The sequence below is a fragment of the Schistocerca gregaria genome, chromosome 2 (assembly GCF_023897955.1).
Source record: "Schistocerca gregaria isolate iqSchGreg1 chromosome 2, iqSchGreg1.2, whole genome shotgun sequence".
Classification (NCBI taxonomy): domain Eukaryota; kingdom Metazoa; phylum Arthropoda; class Insecta; order Orthoptera; family Acrididae; genus Schistocerca; species Schistocerca gregaria.
In genome coordinates, this window is record NC_064921.1 from 115,193,919 (window position 1) to 115,214,041 (window position 20,123).

Here is a 20,123-nt window from a genome sequence, read left to right on the forward strand (position 1 = left end):
TTACTGCTAGGGAAGGGGCTCAATATGACGCCCATCCGTTTCCAGAAGAGTCTGAAAGCTCAAGATTGCATTCTGCATATCAGAACGAAGCATGCGCGTCGATATCCTGTGCTTGAGATCACCACGTGTGTGAATGTTCCCATGGTAAACCCTGTCCTTCAGGTAGCTGAACACCCGGAAATCACAGGGAGTGATATCAGGTGATCGTGTGGCGAAGTATTTGGAAACTATCGGCTGATAATTCGATCGTTTCTAAATGTGTTTCGGAGGAGCAGGTGAATTTCACGAGCGATGTGCGGTGTGGGTCCATCTCGCAGGGAACTATTGAGTTCAAAGCGTCTCTCTCTCCTGTAGGACGTATATGTCATGCTGGCGAAGCATATCGCAGTAACGCTGGTCAGTCACACTGCACGTCTTTGAGTACCAAACTGTTCAAAAAGGAATTGGCCAGTCATGAGTGTACGAGCACCAAACTGTTCAAAAAGGAATGGGCCAATGATGAACGTATCCATGAAGCCACGTCATACGGTGACATGTTCACCATACAGAGATAAATGAGCTTCGTCTGTCCATAGCATGGTCGAGGACCAGCCCTCGTCAACTTCAGTCCTTGCGCATGTGTTGCAAGATGCTGTATGGAATGGATCTTGTACGGATACTATCTGAGAATGATTCGAAGCACTTTCCATACAGTGGACTAGGGGATGTTCAACTGTCGTGACACAGCACGAGCACTGCCTGACGGGCGGCCGAAGTGGCCGAACGGTTCTAGGCGCTACAGTCTGGAACCGCGCGACCGATAGTGTCGCAGTTTCGAATCCTGCCTCGGGCATGGATGTGTGAGATGTCCTTAGGTTAGTTAGATTTAAATAGTTCTAAGATTGAATAATCAACGAAAGGATAATGTTCTAGGAGTCGGGGCGTGGAATGTCAGAAGCTTGAACATGGTAGGGATACTAGAAAATCTGAAAAGGGAAATGCAAAGGCTCAATCTAGATATAGTAGGGATCAGTGAAGTGAAGTGAAAGGAAGGCAAGGATTTCTGGTCAGATGAGTATCGGGTAATATCAACAGCAGCAGAAAATGGTATAACAGGTGTAGGATTCGTTATGAATAGGAAGGTAGGGCGAGGGTGTGTTACTGTGAACAGTTCAATGACCGGGTTGTTCTAATCAGAATCGACAGCAGACCAACACCGACAACGATAGTTCAGGTATACATGCCGACGTCGCAAGCTGAAGATGAACAGATAGAGAAAGTGTATGAGGATACTGAAAGGGTAATGCAATATGTAAAGGGGGACGAAAATCTAATAGTCATGGGCGACTGGAATGCAGTTGTAGGGGAAGGAGTAGAAGAAAACGTTACAGGAGAATATGGGCTTGGGACAAGTAATGAAAGAGGAGAAACACTAATTGAGTTCTGTAACAAGTTTCAGCTAGTAATAGCGAATACCCTGTTCAAGAATCACAAGAGGAGGAGGTATCCTTGGAAAAGGCCGGGAGATACGGGAAGATTTCAATTAGATTACATCATGGTCAGACAGAGATTCCGATATCAGATACTGGATTGTAAGGCGTACCCAGGAGCAGATATAGACTCAGATCACAACATAGTAGTGATAAAGAGTAGGCTGAAGTTCGAGACATTAGTCAGGAAGAATCAATACGCTAAGAAGTGGGATACGGAAGTTCTAAGGAATGACGAGATACGTTTGAAGTTCTCTAACGCTATAGATACAGCAATAAGGAATAGCGCAGTAGGCAACACAGTTGAAGAGGAATGGACGTCTCTAAAAAGGGCCATCACAGAAGTGGGAAAGGAAAACATAGGTACAAAGAAGGTAGCTGCGAAGAAACCATGGGTAACAGAAGAAATACTTCAGTTGATTGATGAAAGGAGGAAGTACAAACATGTTCCGGGAAAATAAGGAATACAGAAATACAAGTCGCTGAGGAATGAAATAAATAGGAAGTGCAGGGAAGCTAAGACGAAATGGCTGCAGGAAAAATGTGAAGACTTCGAAAAAGATATGATTGTCGGAAGGACAGACTCAGCATACAGGAAAGTCAAAACAACCATTGCTGACATTAAAAGCAACGGTGGTAACATTAAGAGTGCAACGGGAATTCCACTGTTAAATGCAGAGGAGAGAGCAGATAGGTGGAAAGAATGCACTGAAGGCCTCTATGAGGGTGAAGATTTGTCTGATGTGACAGAAGAAGAAACAGGAGTCGATTTAGAAGAGACAGGAGATCCAGTATTAGAATCGGAAATTAAAAGAGCTTTGAAGGACATACGGTCAAATAAGGCAGAAGGGATAGATAACATTCCATCATAATTTCTAAAATCAGTAGGGGAAGTGGCAACAAAACGACTATTCACGTTGGTGTGTAGATTATATTAGTCTGGCGACATACCATCTGACTTTCGGAAAAGCATCATCCACACAATTCCGAAGACGGCAAGAGCTGACAAGTGCGAGAATTATCGCACAATCAGCTTAACAGCTCATGCATCGAAGCTGCTTACAAGAATAATATACAGAAGAATGGAAAAGAAAATTGAGAATGCGCTAGGTGACGATCAGTTTGGCTTTAGGAAAAGTAAAGGCACGAGAGAGGCAATTCTGACGTTACGGCTAATAATGGAAGCAATGCTAAAGAAAAATCAAGACACGTCCATAGGATTTGTCGACCTGGAAAAGCGTTCGACAATATAAAATGGTGCAAGCTATTCAAGATTCTGAAAAAAGGAGGAGTAAGCTATAGGGAGAGATTGGTCATATACAATATGTACAACAACCAAGAGGGAATAATAAGAGAGGACGATCAAGAACGAAGTGCTCGTATTAAGAAGGGAGTAAGACAAGGCTGTAGCCTTTCGCCCCTACTCTTCAATTTGTACATCGAGGAAGCAATGATGGAAATAAAAGAAAGGTTCAGGAGTGGAATTAAAATACAAGGTGAAAGGATATCAGTGATACGATTCGCTGATGACATTGCTATCCTGAGTGAAAGTGAAGAAGAACTAAATGATCTGCTGAACGGAATAAACAGTCTAATGAGTAAACAGTATGGTTTGAGAGTAAATCGGAGAAAGACGAAGGTAATGAGAAGTAGTAGAAATGAGAACAGCGAGAAACTTAACATCAGGATTGATGGTCACGAAGTCAATGAAGTAAAGTAATTCTGCTACCTAGGCAGTAAAATAACCAATGACGGACGGAGCAAGGAGAACATCAAAAGCAGACTCACTATGGCAAAAAAGGCATTTCTGGCCAAGAGAAGTCTACTAATATCAAATACCGGCCTTAATTTGAGGAAGAAATTTCTGAGGCTGTACGTCTGGAGTACAACATTGTACGGTAGTGAAACATGGACTGTGGGAATACCGGGACAGAATAGAATCGAAGCATTTGAGATGTGGTGCTATACACGAATGTTGAAAATTAGGTGGACTGATAAGGTAAGGAATGAGGAGGTTCTACGCAGAATCGGAGAGGAAAGGAATATGTGGAAAACAGTGATAAAGAGAAGGGACAGGATGATAGGATATCTGCTAAGACATGAGGGAATGACTTCCATGGTACTAGAGGGAGCTGTGGAGGGCAAAAACTGTAGAGGAAGACAGAGATTGGAATACGTCAAGAAAATAATTGAGGACGTAGGTTGCAAGTGCTACTCTGAGATGAAGAGGTTAGCACAGGAAAGGAATTCGTGGCGGACCGCATCAAACCAGTCAGTAGACTGATGACCAAAAAAAAAAAAGTTCTAGGGGACTGAAGACTTCAGAAGTTAAGTCACATAGTGCTCAGAACCATTTTAACTGCCTGACGACCGGGAACTACGAGCAGCGTTGGCTTCCATAGCAACAGCGAATTCATCAACCACCTGTCGTGCAACCAGTCACCGGCCTTTTCCCGGAGCCAGGCCCAGTTCTCCTGTTGATTCGAACTTCTTGATCATGCTCCGCAGAGCAGGTGGAGAAAGAGGACCACTCCGTAATCCTTTCAGCCGGCAATCTTCTCGAATTTCAGCTGCATCATTACCGTTGTTTCGTTAAAAGAGCTTCACTAGTAACGCCCTGCTCCTTTTGTCCAAGCTCATGTTGACACTTCAAGAAGTGCGCTGCGACTGGTCAGGTGTGTGAGACTACGAATCACGTCTGATCACAGCACCTAGTGGCCATAGTCAGAACTGGACGATGACGCTGTCAGTATGGAAATCATGGACCCCCGTACTCTGCACATTAATGCTACCAAGTCTGGTACTCTTATGGTAGTTGTTTTCTGTGTTATAACGTGTTAAATAGAGAACGTTTAGTTATAACCACCCGGCACTTGCGCAGCGGTAGCGTTGTACTGAAGAAATGGCTGATCGGCATTTGTGAATTTCAAAGTCGACCCTGCAGTAATTAAGCACAAAACTGATTCTTTTTTGTCAGTTTTAAGCCGTATCATGCATTTTTTTTTAGGTCAGGGAGCTAACGAAAACCTAGATGTAGAAGGTAGTGGTCGACAAAACTTGACTTGGTGAGATTTTGCTGTGGAGACAAAAATGTTTGATTTGGTGTGACTTACTGATTTCCATAATTTTGTACTTTTATTCTGAGATGCTGTTTCTTTGCTCAGATTCACGAGCGAGCTGCAATGAGGTAGTTGGGAAAGAACAAACTACATTCCGGAGGCCGAATCGCTGCAGCAGACTGACCAACTGTCAGTGTAGTGGCGTTTTAACCTTGCTTCGCGATTTAAAGTGAAAATGATGATCTTTATCAAAAAAGTTTTTACTGATGCAGTGATCTGATTCAGGTTCGAAAATTAACAGTTTCTTCGCCAACAGCGCTATCATCGCATCCGTAGATGTGGAGTCCGTGGAGAGACGTACGGACTTGCTTTCGGGACATTGCAGTCTTCAGGAAAGATAAATCTAACTACTTCGTGGTAGACATTAATCGTTATTTTAGCTTATATCGACTGTGATTGATCACAGTGAACTGAACTCTTTCATTGAAATGTGCAGGATGCATTACTAGACGATTATTGTCTGTTTATTTGGAGTTTAGCAGTTTTATAGTTTTTTCGAAGCGGTGGTGTACATATAATTTCACTCGTACATTGTACCTCACTTAAAACAGTGCTTTCTCCTTAATGACGGTTGTGACAGTGTCATCTAAGAAGTAACGGTAAACCAGATTACGCCCGGGATTTGGCTTCTACGGCGTTCGGCTACGGTTACAGTAAGCAGGCTTTCTCGGCTCTCAGCATCCAGTTTCACGTAAAAGCCTGCAAGCTCTTCCACAAACGCCGCATTGCTCCTCTTGCGTATCTTCGCCAGTTCCGGATAAGCTGACCTAGTCTGTGGTCCTAGGCAAAGACGGGTAGTAACAAAGGCACCACGAACGACAACTTTCAAATTTTAAAATTTTCTATTTGAGTCTGCTGTACAAAAGTGTAGAGTCTAGCTTGCAAAGACAGAGTAGGGCAGAAACTGCGACTGTATTCAGCTGAAGTTATTTCGAAAAATCTGCGATAAGTTTTCAAACCAACACCAAAATAACATACTGCAAAATAGAAGGAGAGCCTACAAGTCTTTGTTTTGCAGAATACGTTTCTTAAAGACACCAAAGAAAATAGAAAAGTAGACGAAAAACGAAGATTTCTAAAGTTTAATTGATATTAATTAGTATGAATATCAACCAATAACATTGCTCTTTAAATAGTTTTTTTATAAATCACTCACTGTTTGTCCATTTCGGCAAACTGCCATCATTAGGTACTCTCACATGTAATATCGTAGCTGCCATGTCCTGACTTTCTTTTTAGAATTATTAGTTTCTCCTGCGATGTACAGGGTGATTGTAATTACAATTAAACTTTCAAAACGCTGTAGAAATAACACCACTGGTCAGAATGACGTCAAATTGCTACGGAATATTATCGAAGAAGGGAGAAAATGTATAGCAGAAGAAAAAAATAGCGCGAAAATTGATCAATAGATGGGAATCTATGCATCGCAATACGTTAATGAAAACACCTGTCATGAGTACGTCCCACTGAAGTTGGTAGGAATACACTGGGTGCAAGGCTTTTCCTTTCGCGTCTGCGACCTTCGCCATGACTGTCTCAATGCAGGATCGCGCTCTGTTTGTAAAGCTGTATTACAAAAATGATGATTGTGCACCCGTCGCTCTGCAGAAGTTCCGGACCCTGAAGTGTTTGGAAAAAGGTGTTGGTCCGATGACTGCCGTGGGTCTGGAGAAAATGATTCGGAAATCCTAAAAGACTGGTTCTTTGGTATGCCGCTTGGTAGAGGGAGAGAAACGAATTGATTCGACGTCAGTAGAAGCAGTGGCCACAGCTATGCAGAAGGAGACTTTTGCATGGAGAATTGCATGAACATTTGACATACCCGTAAGAACGTTGCGTAAAATCCTACCAAACATCCTTCTTTGCTATCTATCCAAAATTACCCATGTTCCCGAGTTGCAAGACAGACGTTTGCTATAGAATTTCTTGCTCGCAGGGAAGTGGACAATGATTGGTCCTGGAAGATTTTGTGGACAGACGAAGCCATCTTCCATCTGACAGGATATATCAATACACAGAATTGTCGAATAGGGGCAACGTCAAATCCACACGCAAATCAACCAGTACCACTTCATCCTGAAAAGGTCACTGTGTGGTGAGTGTTTACGACATCATTTATCATAGGGGTACATTTTTTCAAAGAGACGTGCTTCCGGTCCTGTTACCTGTACCGTCACTGGTAAGCGCAATGAGTTTTGCGCAACCATATAATTCCAGCTCTCCAACCGCGTGGATGTGTGGACGGGATGATTTTTATCCAAAATGGCGCACCTCCGCACATTGCAGATCCAGTTAAGCATATTCTGAAGCATCATTTCGGAGATGCTACAATTATCAACTTCCCTACAGCCTGGCCGTCGGGATCACCTGATCTTAATCTGTGTGACTTCTGGCTGTGGGGCTATCTGAAAGATTGCAAACAAAACAATAAGGCACAAATGAAGACGAAATTCACCTCCATCATAATGAAATCACAAAATATCGTGCTGACAGTCATTAGAAAGTGCTTCACAAATGCAGCTAGTGAAGTTATATCACACCGATGTCTCTTGCGTTGAGTAAAACTCAGGACGCGAGAGGGCGCAATCATGCACAAAAGTGCGGGAAAGTACAGCACTGAAATAAGCAGAAGGCGGCTAATTTATTACAATACTGATATAGAAAAAATGAACTTAGTACCCATAAGGCATTGTAAAAGGCAAACATACAGCGTTTTATTTGGTTATCGCCCAAAATTTTTAATAGAATACAGTGAATGAAATCAAACATGAAGTACATCATTTTGCAAGTGAAAAAGAAGGGGAGAGGGGAATAATATTGGGGCGAGTAAGTGAAAGGATGGAAAACGACGTGAGATGGAGGAGGAACAGGTGAGACTGTATTTAATTAGTTACAGTGTAACCATCTTCGTATTAATAAGAGAGAGTACAGAAAGCATCCCGCAAGGCAACTTCGCACAAGCACGTGTATCTTGTAATGTCCTGATGATGGCTTACCTTCTTGCTGCATTTCACTATTTGGATTAAGATTCTGCTGAATGCTAACAGTAACATTCGTGTTTCTCGCCTTTCGACTCGTCTCAAACTGATACTAAGCAACGGCGTGGGCCGTTTGAGAAATTCGTCAAGTAGCCCTCTCCCCTAAGTCCCCCCCCCCCCCCCCCTTCAAATCAACGAGATATTCCTTTTATGTTTGGCTTAGAGAGTTAGATTTCCAGATGGGTCTGTGTCGTGCGACAGGAAGCGGTCGCATTAAATGGATCCGTTTCAGTTTCATGAGTTCAGGGCTGAAGGATACTTCGCTATTCGTCGAACTGGCAAATTCTGCTCGAGTATCTAATTAGAAGTGGCCGTGGATCAGGTCCTGATGAGGGTTGACTCATGGGGGTACCATAACGAATAGTGTGCCGTTTGGAAGAACTTTGGGTACGCTATGTCTCCTGTGAACAGTTATATATGTTCTATGTAGTACGTTCAGGAACATGCGAACAGCATTTAGTTGTGAGGTCTTCCAGCAAAGTGTGTGGTAATCTTGATAGTGAGAAGCTGTGTGCATATTTCTCTGAATGCCTATCATCCGTTTAGACTAAGAAGATAGTGCCCCTTAGCTCAGGAAAAACTGATCACGAAGACGTGACCTGATGATTAGCTCTAGGAACTGGCATCAAGTATATGAAGTATATGACGGAAGATGTGAAGTTGAAGTGGAAGAATAAGATGGTTACTCTAGCCTCAGTTACATGTACACTGAAAAATGATGACAAAAAAGCTTCTGTCGATCCTCTTAGTCTCAACCAAAGAATTAGCACTGTCAAGCAGTCTAATGACTACTTGAGAGAACTGTTCAGATTTGAGACTGCAACCTTTCTAGAGTCTCTCTGCACTACCGGCGGGATGTCCAAGGGCAGTGAGTCACCGTTTGTATGGAGGGTTCACTTCGACAAAGGAAGAGGTAAACCTTCGTATGCGTTATTGTGTATTAATCGCCGGTGGACACATTGTACAGATAGTTAGAGTCACTGTGCGAGGTCTATGTGGAATACTGTGAAACTCATTGAATAAGAAGATATAACAGTTTCCGTCGGGCATAACTGTAACATTCGTTACCAACGCACAAAAGCAGCAGAACGATCTTGCTGGGTATTACTACATTCGTTCACAAAATCCGTCCCCTCCACAACAGTCGTTACAATGTCGAAGACAATGTTATATCCACCGACACAGAAAGAAGTAAGCCTACACAATTTAGGAGATAAACCGTTTCGTGTTAAATACAGCTGGTGTTTTCACACAGCCGGACGCAACTGCACGCATATTGCCTCAAGCAGGGAAATGGATTCTCGTTATAATAGAAGATGTAGACATGAAAGGAAACACGCTGGACCATCATCGATACCAATAGTTACCACAAACTTCGCACAACCGACATTACAAATTAAGAGACGGTCGCCTAATCGAAGCGCAACCAAAGGCCATCTTTTCGAAGGCTGCCTTTATACAGGGTATTTCATATGTGATGCTCAATATTCAGGGATGAGACAGGAATGATCATTCGAAACAAAAAACTCTTATTCAGGTTGTGAAGCTTGCTCAAACAGTCAAGTGGTTAAGGCAAATGCTTGGAAAAGACAAGAATGCCAGATTAGAACACTCGTTTGGCACACATTTTCCTTAGAAGTGACACACTCAGTATTCCAAAACGCATACCGTAATAGCTACGAGCAATCTTTGAACTTCGATACTGTGAAACAAGTCTCTTCTATCGCAAGCTCTTTGCTTTCCATATTTTGGGGTTTACTAGTATGGACCAAAGCAAGAAAAAACTGTTCAGTAAACGTGTGCTCTAAACTGCATACCTTAAGAGCTATGAGCGCTTCTACATCTTCGCTACTTTGACAGGCAACTCTACTAATGAACAAGTGCTCATAACTATTAAGCTCGGCATTTTAGAACATATATTTTCTGTACATTTTTTCCTTGTTTTGGTCCATAGTACCACTTACCAAAATATCGAAAGCAAAGAATTTGCAGAAGAAAGATCAAGAATTGCTCATAACTCTTAAGGTATGTGTTTTAGAGCCAATGTTTCCTTGAATATTTTTGTTTCGAATAATCATTTCTGTCATATCCCTGATTATGACCGTCGCCTCGGTTATACCAAGTATGGGTACTGTAAAAAATTTTATTTTAAATACGATTTTAGTGTGAGACAGAGCACTTGCGCGTAATATTCCCATTAGATACGCTGTTCTACAGAAAGATTAATTAGGCTGTGCTGGGAATTATTATCTCTGCAAGGCCCTTACGTTTTTCTGTCATGCGAAAATAAGAAAAAAAAGGTTCACTTGCCTGAGTAAAAAACTAAATTAGGCATCCTGTAACATGTAAAGCTCTCATTCACCCCTATTAAAAATAAAAATGTAAGTTTATTTAACTTAGGATCTGTTGTTTATCTTGTGACCTAATTAAGATGAAAAAGTCAATGTTAAAGTTTATAAGAATTTTCAGTTCCAGTTTCCAGAGATCAGCGCCATAACTTCCCGACCGCACACGAAGTCACTAACAGTTGTTCGAATAAATAAACGTTTGATTGGACCTTTAGATCAACAGGCGACTTGGGAGATGACACTGGGTAATGAAAAGATTGCAAAAGTTGGTGGCTGAACACCAACAAGAGCATGACAGCAATTAAAAAAATCAGATTCACTGAAAATCATTTGTAGCAGATTTACGAAGAGGTGTAGCATACGAGCCAGCAACTGCAAAAATGCAGAAGTTTGGTGCTCTGTCATTTGGAAACATTGTTGTGTCATACATGTATAAGAACCAAGAGGGAACAAATACAGTGGAACACCAAGAACGAAGTGGACGGTTTGAAAAGGGTTTCCTTTGCCCCTGCAGTGCCATCCATACGTCGAAAAATTAGTGAACGAGATAAAGAAAGGTTCAAGAGTGGGATTAAAATACGAGGGGAAAGAACATCAGTGTTAAGATTCGCTGACGACACTGATATCCCCAGAGAAGTGAAGAAGGACCTGTTGAAAGGAATTAACAGTTCTTGAGTACAGGATATGGACGGACAGTATATCGAAGAAAGAGGGACGTAATGAGAAGTAGCACAAATGAGAACAGCAAGAAACGTAACATTAGAACTGGAGACCACGAAATAGATGAAGTTAAGGAATTCTGCTACCTATGCAGAAAATAACGATGACGGATGGAACAAGGGGAGCATAAAAAGCAGACTCCCAATGGCAAAAGAGGCATTCCTGGCTAAGGGAAGTTTACTAATATCAAACACAGGTCTTTATTTGAGGAACCAGTTTCTGAGAATGTACGTTTGGAGCACAGTATTGTATGGTAGTGTGACATGGACTGTGGGAAAACCGTATCAGAAAAGCATCGAAGCATTTGAGATGTGGTACTACAGACGAATGATGAAAATTGGGTGGACTGATAAGGTAGAGTATGAGGAGGTTCTCCGCCGAATAATAGTGCAAAGGTACATGTGGAAAACACTGATAAAGAGAAGGGACAGGATGATTGGACATCTGCTAAGACATGAGGGAATGACTTCCATGGTACTAGAGGGAGCTGTAGAGGGCATAAACTGTAGAGGAGGACAGAGATTGAAATACATCCAGCAAATAATTGAGTACGTAGGTTGCAAATTCTACTCTGAGATGGAAAGGTTGGCACTGGAATATGCTGAAGGGCTTACGACGACGGGGAAATCCCTACCAATGTAAAGAGGAAGAAGCTGATGCCGAATCTGGCTTGAAGACTGTTCATAGGACTCATGACGTTAAGTTTCCTAGGTGATTTTTTAGTCTTTTACACGTTTTCTCACTCGCAGTAATTTATATTTTATGAATATACAGGTTGCTGATACGAAATTACATTCTGTTATATACAACGCAAGCTTTTATAGTATACAAACTCCACACATCAAAAATTGTGTTTTTCTATGCAACTGTATACCATTACTGAACGAACATCCGACGAAAGATGAGGTGGCTCTGTTCTTGCTGTTATACGTTGACAATTAGAAGCCCCTGTCATAAATAACATTTTCACACTTCCTTTTCCCAATTGAGCTCCACATTACGGGTGTGGATTATTGAGAATCGTTCACCATTAGAGATGTTTATCGTCAATTTTCTACAAATGTAATACAGTTGAAGTTTTAATACTAACACCAGCACTTGTTTTATATTTTACAATTTTATAATTCTAACGTTCCTTTGACACTATGTATCTTGGTATGTACGTTGTGTATTTTATGTTGTAGGTTGCGAGAGAAAAAAGTTACAGGAAAAATTTGAAAATAAAAAAAATCCCCAATTTTTCGGCTCCACCACGTTACCAAATGATTCTCGGCATCGAAAATTTGTATTCTGCACTACAGACCATCTACTGAAACATACCAAAATTTCAAAAAGGTAGGAAATTTTGTAGGACCTAGTGACTTTCTCGACTGCTTTATAAGGGTTTGACGTCATGAAAGGCCCTGGTGTACACATCTTTATAAATATTTTACAAATTTGGTGAAAAGTGTGAACTAATTACGCTATCGGTTTTACAGGTTTCGTATAAAACATTATTATATACCGCATAGTTTAGAGGAAATTGCAAAAACTAGTGGCTATGGTTACAACTGCACTGAAAAGAGAGGGAAGTACCCATTCATAATCCTCGCTGATCATGATAGATATACACACACTTCAGTTAATGTAACCTTTTATTAGTATTTCAGTAGTAGTAAAACGGGCCCAAGACTACATATGTCTATTGTATTTGAAACATTAAACAGTTGTTGGATTACCTTGCTTTGTCCTTTGTTACATATTTATTGTAACTGGTCTTTTTTCAATACGTTCGTCCATCTATACCTTCAAAGAGTGACGACATGCAGTTTACGTGTATTAATAGAAAAACACCTGTAAAACAGTCGACGTTCAGGCAATGATGTGCTCATGGTCTTAATTTGTAGGAAACATTTTGGTCTTAAAAAGAAGAAAGCAGCTATGGATACTCTGAGAAGAATGCTATACGATTGAGTTCTGGTATGTTTTATCTTTCATTTCTTACACGGGATGACTGAGTTCATTTTGGGTTCTTTTGAACCAAATCGTAACAGGCTGCAAGTGGGTCAAAAAGAAATATTTGGGGGATTTTACGTTGCGTCGAGCGATTGATAACCAAGGGAAATCTCCCGAACATCTTGGTTGGAACCGACGGACTGAAGTTGATTGTATGTTGTTTCTGGACATTGTGTAAACATATCGGTGTTGTTTGTGTGAGTTTTTATGGGTATTGCTAAGTATGGGTAGTAGAATGAAGTCGTTAACTAACTGCACGTCTGTCATTTCTCTTCAGAGATGCCAGGGGATCTGGTAATGACGCAAATGTCCTGTATTTACGTTTTCTTTGGTTGAGCCTTAATAAACCGCGTTTTTCTATGCTAAAGGTTGTCATGTTAAAGACAGGCTGAGGTAGCAAGAATTGATCGACACAGAGACAGGCTGCCCTTAAGTCGGTGGCCGAAAAAATTGCAGTTTGACAAAAGAAATTAGTGTTTAACATTTTCTGAACACTAACTGCTAATGAAACCACACACTGCCCAATGAAGACACAATATTCACAGGAAACTACTCTGACATCACATATTTTTCGACACTATGTTGATCTCCAGCACATTAGCCAGTTTAAATGTCTTTATAAACGTACCCATCGGGTATCTGGCGATAAAAATTTATCTTCGACAGAAAATGAGTAGAAACATTTAGCAAAGCAATTCACTGGCTGATTATATCTGGAAGTCATTCCAGAAGAACTGTAAAAAAACTTTCATCTCGACGGATACAGTACTGAATTACTGTTAGTGGCGCATGTCAACTTGACAATGATTGAAACGCCATGGTCTAACTCTTAAGAAAAAGGCTTTGCAGAAAATGTACAGTTAATTTATATGAAGATAAAATACTCTTCGCTTCCTATATATAATAATCATGTAACAGTGACAAAATTTCTACCGAACGTGCTAGACAATAACTTTTTAAAATTCTGTCCTTTGCTCTCATCGCATTCTTTTCCTTCTTGGTAGTATTCTCAACTCGGTCTTCCTGTATTTTCTGTGATTGAATCGTTGCTTGACTGTTACCTGTGTTTTAACAAAGGCCCGGTTTTTCACACTTAGTTGTTGTCTGTGTAAGACAATAACAGCATGCTGTATTCCATTTTCTCTCTGTTGTTCAAATGAAAGTTTTATTTTATTTTGTTTAATGTATAAACTATAATTACTTCTATAGACCAGCTACCGTTTTGTATATCGTTTTTGAGTTTCTGTTGACTGATACGTTTTTTGGTAACAGTGTGGGCAAAGTAGCAGATGTTCATATCAGTAATAAGAGAATGAAGCCGTATTTAGGAGGAGAGAAATTCAAATTTCCATTAAAGTAACTAGCTATATGTTTTTATAGTTGTATCTCTAAATCTTTTGATATGGATGCCAATACGATTTCTTCAGATATCCAGTTTAGCTCGAATACTCTGAGTCTATTGACCGCCATTTTGAAGGGAACTTTTGAATCCAAACGGTGAGGGCTCATCTGCAGACAACTTCTACAATTTAGAATAGATCCTCAACAAAACTTTCTGCTCCGAAGTATTTTTTTTTAATTTTTTAATTTTATTTTATTTGTTTGTTAGGTCGGAATAGTTTTCAAGTGCATAATGATTCTGTTTCTGTGTTAGATTGTAGGTCTACAGTTCTTATTTCAGATGAAGACATATGAGTACTTCTTCATCAGGACACGTCCACTCTAGCGTTCAACTTCTAGGTTAATAACAACTTTTCTTTGGTGATAAGAGAAAAATGAAAACAAATGAAATAGAAAATTATGTTTCACAAAAAAGTTTATTTTTGTGCACAGTTAATTAGAAAAATGATACCTAAAATCTGTGATGGCGTGTGTTGGATGAAGATGATGGGTTCAGCTTCAGGCGTCAGTGGCTGAATTTCCCGTAAGATCCGTAACCTCCGTAGCCCCCACCGATGCCTCCGCCATAGCCTGTACTGAAGGCTCCACTGTAGCTGCCGAAGTCAGCGCTGTAGCTTCCAGCAAGCCCACCACCTACGCCTCCGTCGATGCCACCTGCGACGCCACCTCCAATGGATCCAGCGTCGACCACGACAGGTACCGGCTGGCTCACGACCACCGGCTGAGGAACGGGCACAGGGACTGGCCTAGGTACGCCTACGGGAACAGGGACAGGCCTCTCCACAGGCACAGGATAAGGCTGCGAAACGGGCACCGGGACTGGCCTCTCTACAGGAATGGTGACAGGTACCTGTACCGGGACTGGCACGGTTTTCTCAACAGGCACAGGGTACGGTACGGGAACCTGTCTGGGGATTGTTACTGTGGACACCTGCGGACCGACGGACTCGCCAACGAGGCTTCCTCCAAATCCACCACCGTAGCTGCTGCCGTAACCTGCTCCAATGTCGCCTCCGTATCCACCTCCACTGCTGTAGCTGCCTCCAAAACCCCCACTGTAGCTACCGAGGGATGCATCCAGCCCTCGCTTCTCTGCTTTCTTCTCCTCGGCAGAGGCCACTCCAAGGACAAGAACGCACACCTACAAATACAACAAATGCTCATTTGATACTCCCATGTGCTACAACATACACTGTTTACACTGAAGAAAAGTAAAGCTGTCCTCGCCTTGTCAGCATAATTTTTGAATGTGGGCTTGAAGATAGTAAAAACTGGATAATATTGTAGAAGCAAAAACTAAAGGAAAGTCGTCAATTATACAGCTCTTTGACTGAGCGAGGTGGCGCAGTGGTTAGCACACTGGACTCGCACTCGGGAGGACGACGGTTCAAACTCGCGTCCGGCCATCCTCATTTAGGTTTTAAGTGGTTTCCCTAAATCGCTTCAGGCAAATGCTGGGACGGTTTCTTTGAAAGGGCACGGCCGATTTTGTTCCTCATCCCTCCCTAATCTGATGGGACCTATGACCTTGCTGTTTGGTCCCCTCCACCAAATCAACCAACCAACCATAACCTTTTGTTTATTGTGAACAATAATTTAAAGTGTTTCAAGATGACTATAGTAACAAATTCGTCAAAGAAATGTACCCTGTAGACGTAAATTGTGTAACTAAGCAGATTTCTAAACATTTTGTTTAAACTGGTATGATGGAGGGAATTGTAATACTAAACCACTCTAGATGTTACAGTTAACTGATTCTTGGAACATTTGTATAAGAACCGTGTCAAAAGTGGAGCTTCGTGCTGTTAATCTCCCATAAACTGTAAATGACATTTATGAACAAAATTATGTATTTATCCTTGTTTGGTAACAATCTGAGAAGAATACGTTACCAGGATCCTCATTGCCGCTGCTGTTGATGGAGTTTGTGGAGCAAGCAATGACTGATACCACTGTGGGATCCTACCGCTCCGTAAGTACCTCAGACTCGTTCCCCCACCTGCGGTGGCTAAGACAATTAGAGGGCACCCAGACGTTTACTGGAGCGTACTCACTTGCAAATGGGCGGCGTCAGTTATTTTAATTATATGAAGAGAACCGAGGGAATGGTGGCGGGCGTAGCACGGACAGCAAGACTTTCCCCCTTCTAAAAAATTCTAGACACGGAAACACGGAAGAAAGTGTAAAATAATGTGTGTACTTTCACACACATGCAAAAAATACATGCCTGGTCACATACACAGACACACACACACACACACACACACACACACACACACATATGCACACACAAGTTGACTCACATACATTCACATTCCTCCAATGTTTTTGGAAAGCATGCAGCTGTGTCGTTCATGATGCTCCTTATCAAGGGCAAATATTTACACTGGTGTTTTTGTGACGTCTGCATGGGTCCTGTTCTGCCTCTCTAGCCCGGCAGTCGTCTTTGTAGAACTTTACTGCAATTGGAAAATAGGGAAATACAAATACTGAGATATTTTTATGTGCTGATGTATTAAACATCGATTACTTCATCACATGACGCTGTCATTTATAACTTCTGTCCTGACACTACTGACTTTTCGAACTACTGACTATGCTTACACTTTGTTTTATACTCTACTGGCCATTAAAATTGCTTCACCACGAAGATGACGTGCTACAGACGCGAAATTTAACCGACAGGAGGAAGATGCTGTGATATGCAAATGATTAGCTTTTCAGGGCATTCGCACAAGGTTGGCGCCGGTGGAGAAACCTACAACGTGCTGACATGAGGAAAGTTTGCAACCGATTTCTCATACACAAATAGCAGTTGACCGGCATTGCCTGGTGAAACGTTGTTGTGATGCCTCGTGTAAGGAGAAGAAATGCGTACCATCGCGTTTCCGACTTTGATAAAGGTCGGATTGTAGCCTATCGCGACTGCGTTTTATCGTATCGCGACATTGCTGCTCGCGTTGGTCGAGATCCAATGACTCTTAGCATAATATGGAATCGGTGGGTTCAGGAGGGTAATACGGAACGCCGTTCTGGATCCCAACGGCCTAGTATCACTACCAGTCGAGATGACAGGCACCTTATCCGCATGGCTGCAAAGGATCGTGCAGCCACGTCTCGATCCCTGAATCAACAGATGGGGACGTTTGCAAGACAACAACCACCTGCACAAGTGGCAACACGTCATTTTTTCGGATGATTCCAGGTTCTGTTTACAGCATCATGATGGTCGCACCCGTGTTTGGCGAAATGGCGGTGAATGCACATTGGAAGCGTGCATTCGTCATCGCCATACCGGTGTATCACGCGTGGTGATGGTATGGGGTGCCATTTGTTCGCATTGATGGCACTTTTAACAGTGGAAGTTACATTTAAGATGTGTTACGACCCGTGGCTCTACCTTCATTGCGAAACCCTACATTTCAGCAGGATAATGCACTACCGAATGTTGTAGGTCCTGTACGGGCCTTTCTGGGTACAGAAAATGTTCGACTGCTGCCCTGACCACCACATTCTCCAGATCTCTCACCAACTGGAAACGTCTAGTCAATGGCGGCCGAGCAACTGGCTCGTCACAATACGCCGGTCACTACTCTTGATGAACTGTGGTATCGTGTTGAAGCTGCATGGGCAGCTGTAACTGTACACGCCATCCAAGCTGTGAATGCCCAAGCGTATCAAGGTCGTTATTACGGCCAGAGGTGGTTGTTCTGGGTACTGATTTCTCAGGATCTATGCACCCAAATTGCGTGAAAATGTAATTACGTGTCAGTTCTAGTATAATATGTTTGTCCAATGAATACCCGTTTATCATCTGCATTCTTTCTTGGTGTAGCAATTTTAATGGCCAGTAGTGTACTATTTTCTTCTAGACGTTGAAATGTGCAATGTATAGAGGAACGAATATATTAATGGGTCTGTTACAATTATTATAGTCAGGAGAAACGTTGGAAGAAATTAGTAGGTTCACATACAGTTTTTCACTCAGAGTTTTTTCTTCTTGCGTTTCGTGATGTAGAAGAATTCACATCATATTCTTGAAACTCATGGAGCACTTAAGATCTCATTGTTTGGTTTTTACTAGGTGTCCAGTGTTTTAATGTGTATTACTAATTTTGAGAATTTGTGAACTAGTGTAACATTCCATGTGTTCCATGTAACTAGTGTGGGAGTTCCTGCCAGTATCTCCCATGTTGTAGCTTGAACAAGTTTTACGTGTGACTGTGTATGTTCCTGAACATAAGAGTTTGTGGGTTTTTTATTGTTGAAGGCGTGAAATAATTTCGATTGTAGTTTGTGGGAAATGCTCTGTATATAGGGTGTACTGCCACACGTTGCACTATGTCATAAGTTACTTTCGTAGAGCAAGGAATTTTTGTTTTGTGCTATTTGTTTCTGTGTTTTGTCTGCCACTGTGCTAGCAAAACATACTTCTCTTACTTATTCGAACAGTTCGTATTGCAGTTTTTACGCGAATAAAACGTTAGCTGTAGTTAAACGTCTGTCTTCCAAGGCAGCCGAGAAGCTGCAAGTAAAATTTTTGGCTTGTACTGTTTCGAATCTATAAGTAATCCAAAAGTCTATTTTCCAGAAAGAAACCTTTAATACGCCGTTAATAATGCAAATACACACTATATGATTAACCTTGTTCTTAGGTGACAAATTGGTTTCATTAAAACAGCTTTTTTCTTAAAAGTACAAATAAATACAGAGCAGTTTATGTAGCAATAGTGAGGCAGGGCAAAAATTTTACTTTACTTACAGATACCTTTTTCCATCGGCATTTGGTCACAACGCCTAAAATATTAAACTTGGAACGCTATCGTTTATTAAACAGAGAAGGACGAGAAGTGTTTAAACACGCTGTGCTGTTTCAAAAGTATTACATAGTGCCCTTTTATGTTATTCGTTAAAAATGGCACCATGAGCAAACTTTTCCCTTTGTGTATAACGCACATAGAAGCTCTTCTATTCTCAGATCTCGTTTGCAAAATTTCAGCCAATTTTTCATCATTTAGCATCACACATATCAGTACTACTAATCTTTTTCATTAACCTTTAGCTCTTGGGCCCTTCAAATCCAGTTTCATAAGCCCCATCTAATAGGGAAGACATTATCCCCTTCCGTCTTTGATCCCTCCAACTGTCCTACTGCCATGCTTGCTCTCTTCCATCGCCTATACGTTCTTATTTTTCTCGTTAGTACCTCATCTGGTTGACCACTCTATATATTCCGAAGGGCAGAAATGTGTCTATGTAATGTGGTTGGTTCCTTTGTCTTAACGTTAGAATTCCAGTCTATGTTTCTTTATATCCAGATGAATGTATGTGAACTTTTAAATTTTGTTATTTACTTTTAGTCTGTGAGTTCCACCTTTAGTATACATTGGCCCCAAAATGTTCCTCATTGCTTTTCGTTCTTTCCTTTAGATTTCTTCATTTTTGGTCTCTCTGTTTAAAACAGGTGTTTCTGTTCCATAAAGAAACTCTTACTCGACGACTGCATTGTAGAGTTTCAGATCTGGTATTTTGAGAAGCATCATTTGTTCTAGATATCATTTGCATCAGCTTGTTTTCGTATTTTGGAACGAATGTCATAACCATTCTTTTATAGGGGAATTTCTTCACTGATTTTACGATAATATATATTCTCTGAGTATCGTATAATACCATATATACCTCTTATTGTGTTTCGTGTAGAAGTTTACATCGTTGCATTTACATTATATTTTAGTGTTTACACGATTTAATGCTACACAGTTACATGAATGCAAGAAATTGAGTTCACAATTTATGCTAACGAAAGTTCACTCAGCAGATATGAACGAAAGCTACATTCTTACATACCTTGTTATGATATTCAACCCAAAAACGTATTTCGAATTTTAGCAGTTAACTGTTCCAGCGTTTAAAATGCTAACACGGTGGTAAACATAGGAGTGAAGTGATTCTAATGCGAACTTTTCTTTTTAGTTGTAAACTGGTTCCAAACACTAGTGAAGGCCTGTTATACTATTCAGTTTCATAGCA

General features: G+C 41.2%; 1 protein-coding gene across 1 annotated transcript; it reads right to left on the reverse strand.

Annotated features, from left to right (window-relative positions):
- Nucleotides 1–14,490: 14,490 nt before the first annotated feature.
- On the reverse strand, nucleotides 14,491–15,997 carry LOC126335666 (uncharacterized). Its single transcript, XM_049999121.1, has 2 exons — nucleotides 15,986–15,997; nucleotides 14,491–15,234 (listed from the first exon to the last, which is right to left on the reverse strand). The coding sequence occupies exons 1-2, from the start codon at nucleotides 15,995–15,997 to the stop codon at nucleotides 14,599–14,601; spliced, it is 648 nt and encodes a 215-aa protein (XP_049855078.1). The 3' UTR covers nucleotides 14,491–14,598.
- Between the last annotated feature and the right edge of the window lie 4,126 nt (nucleotides 15,998–20,123).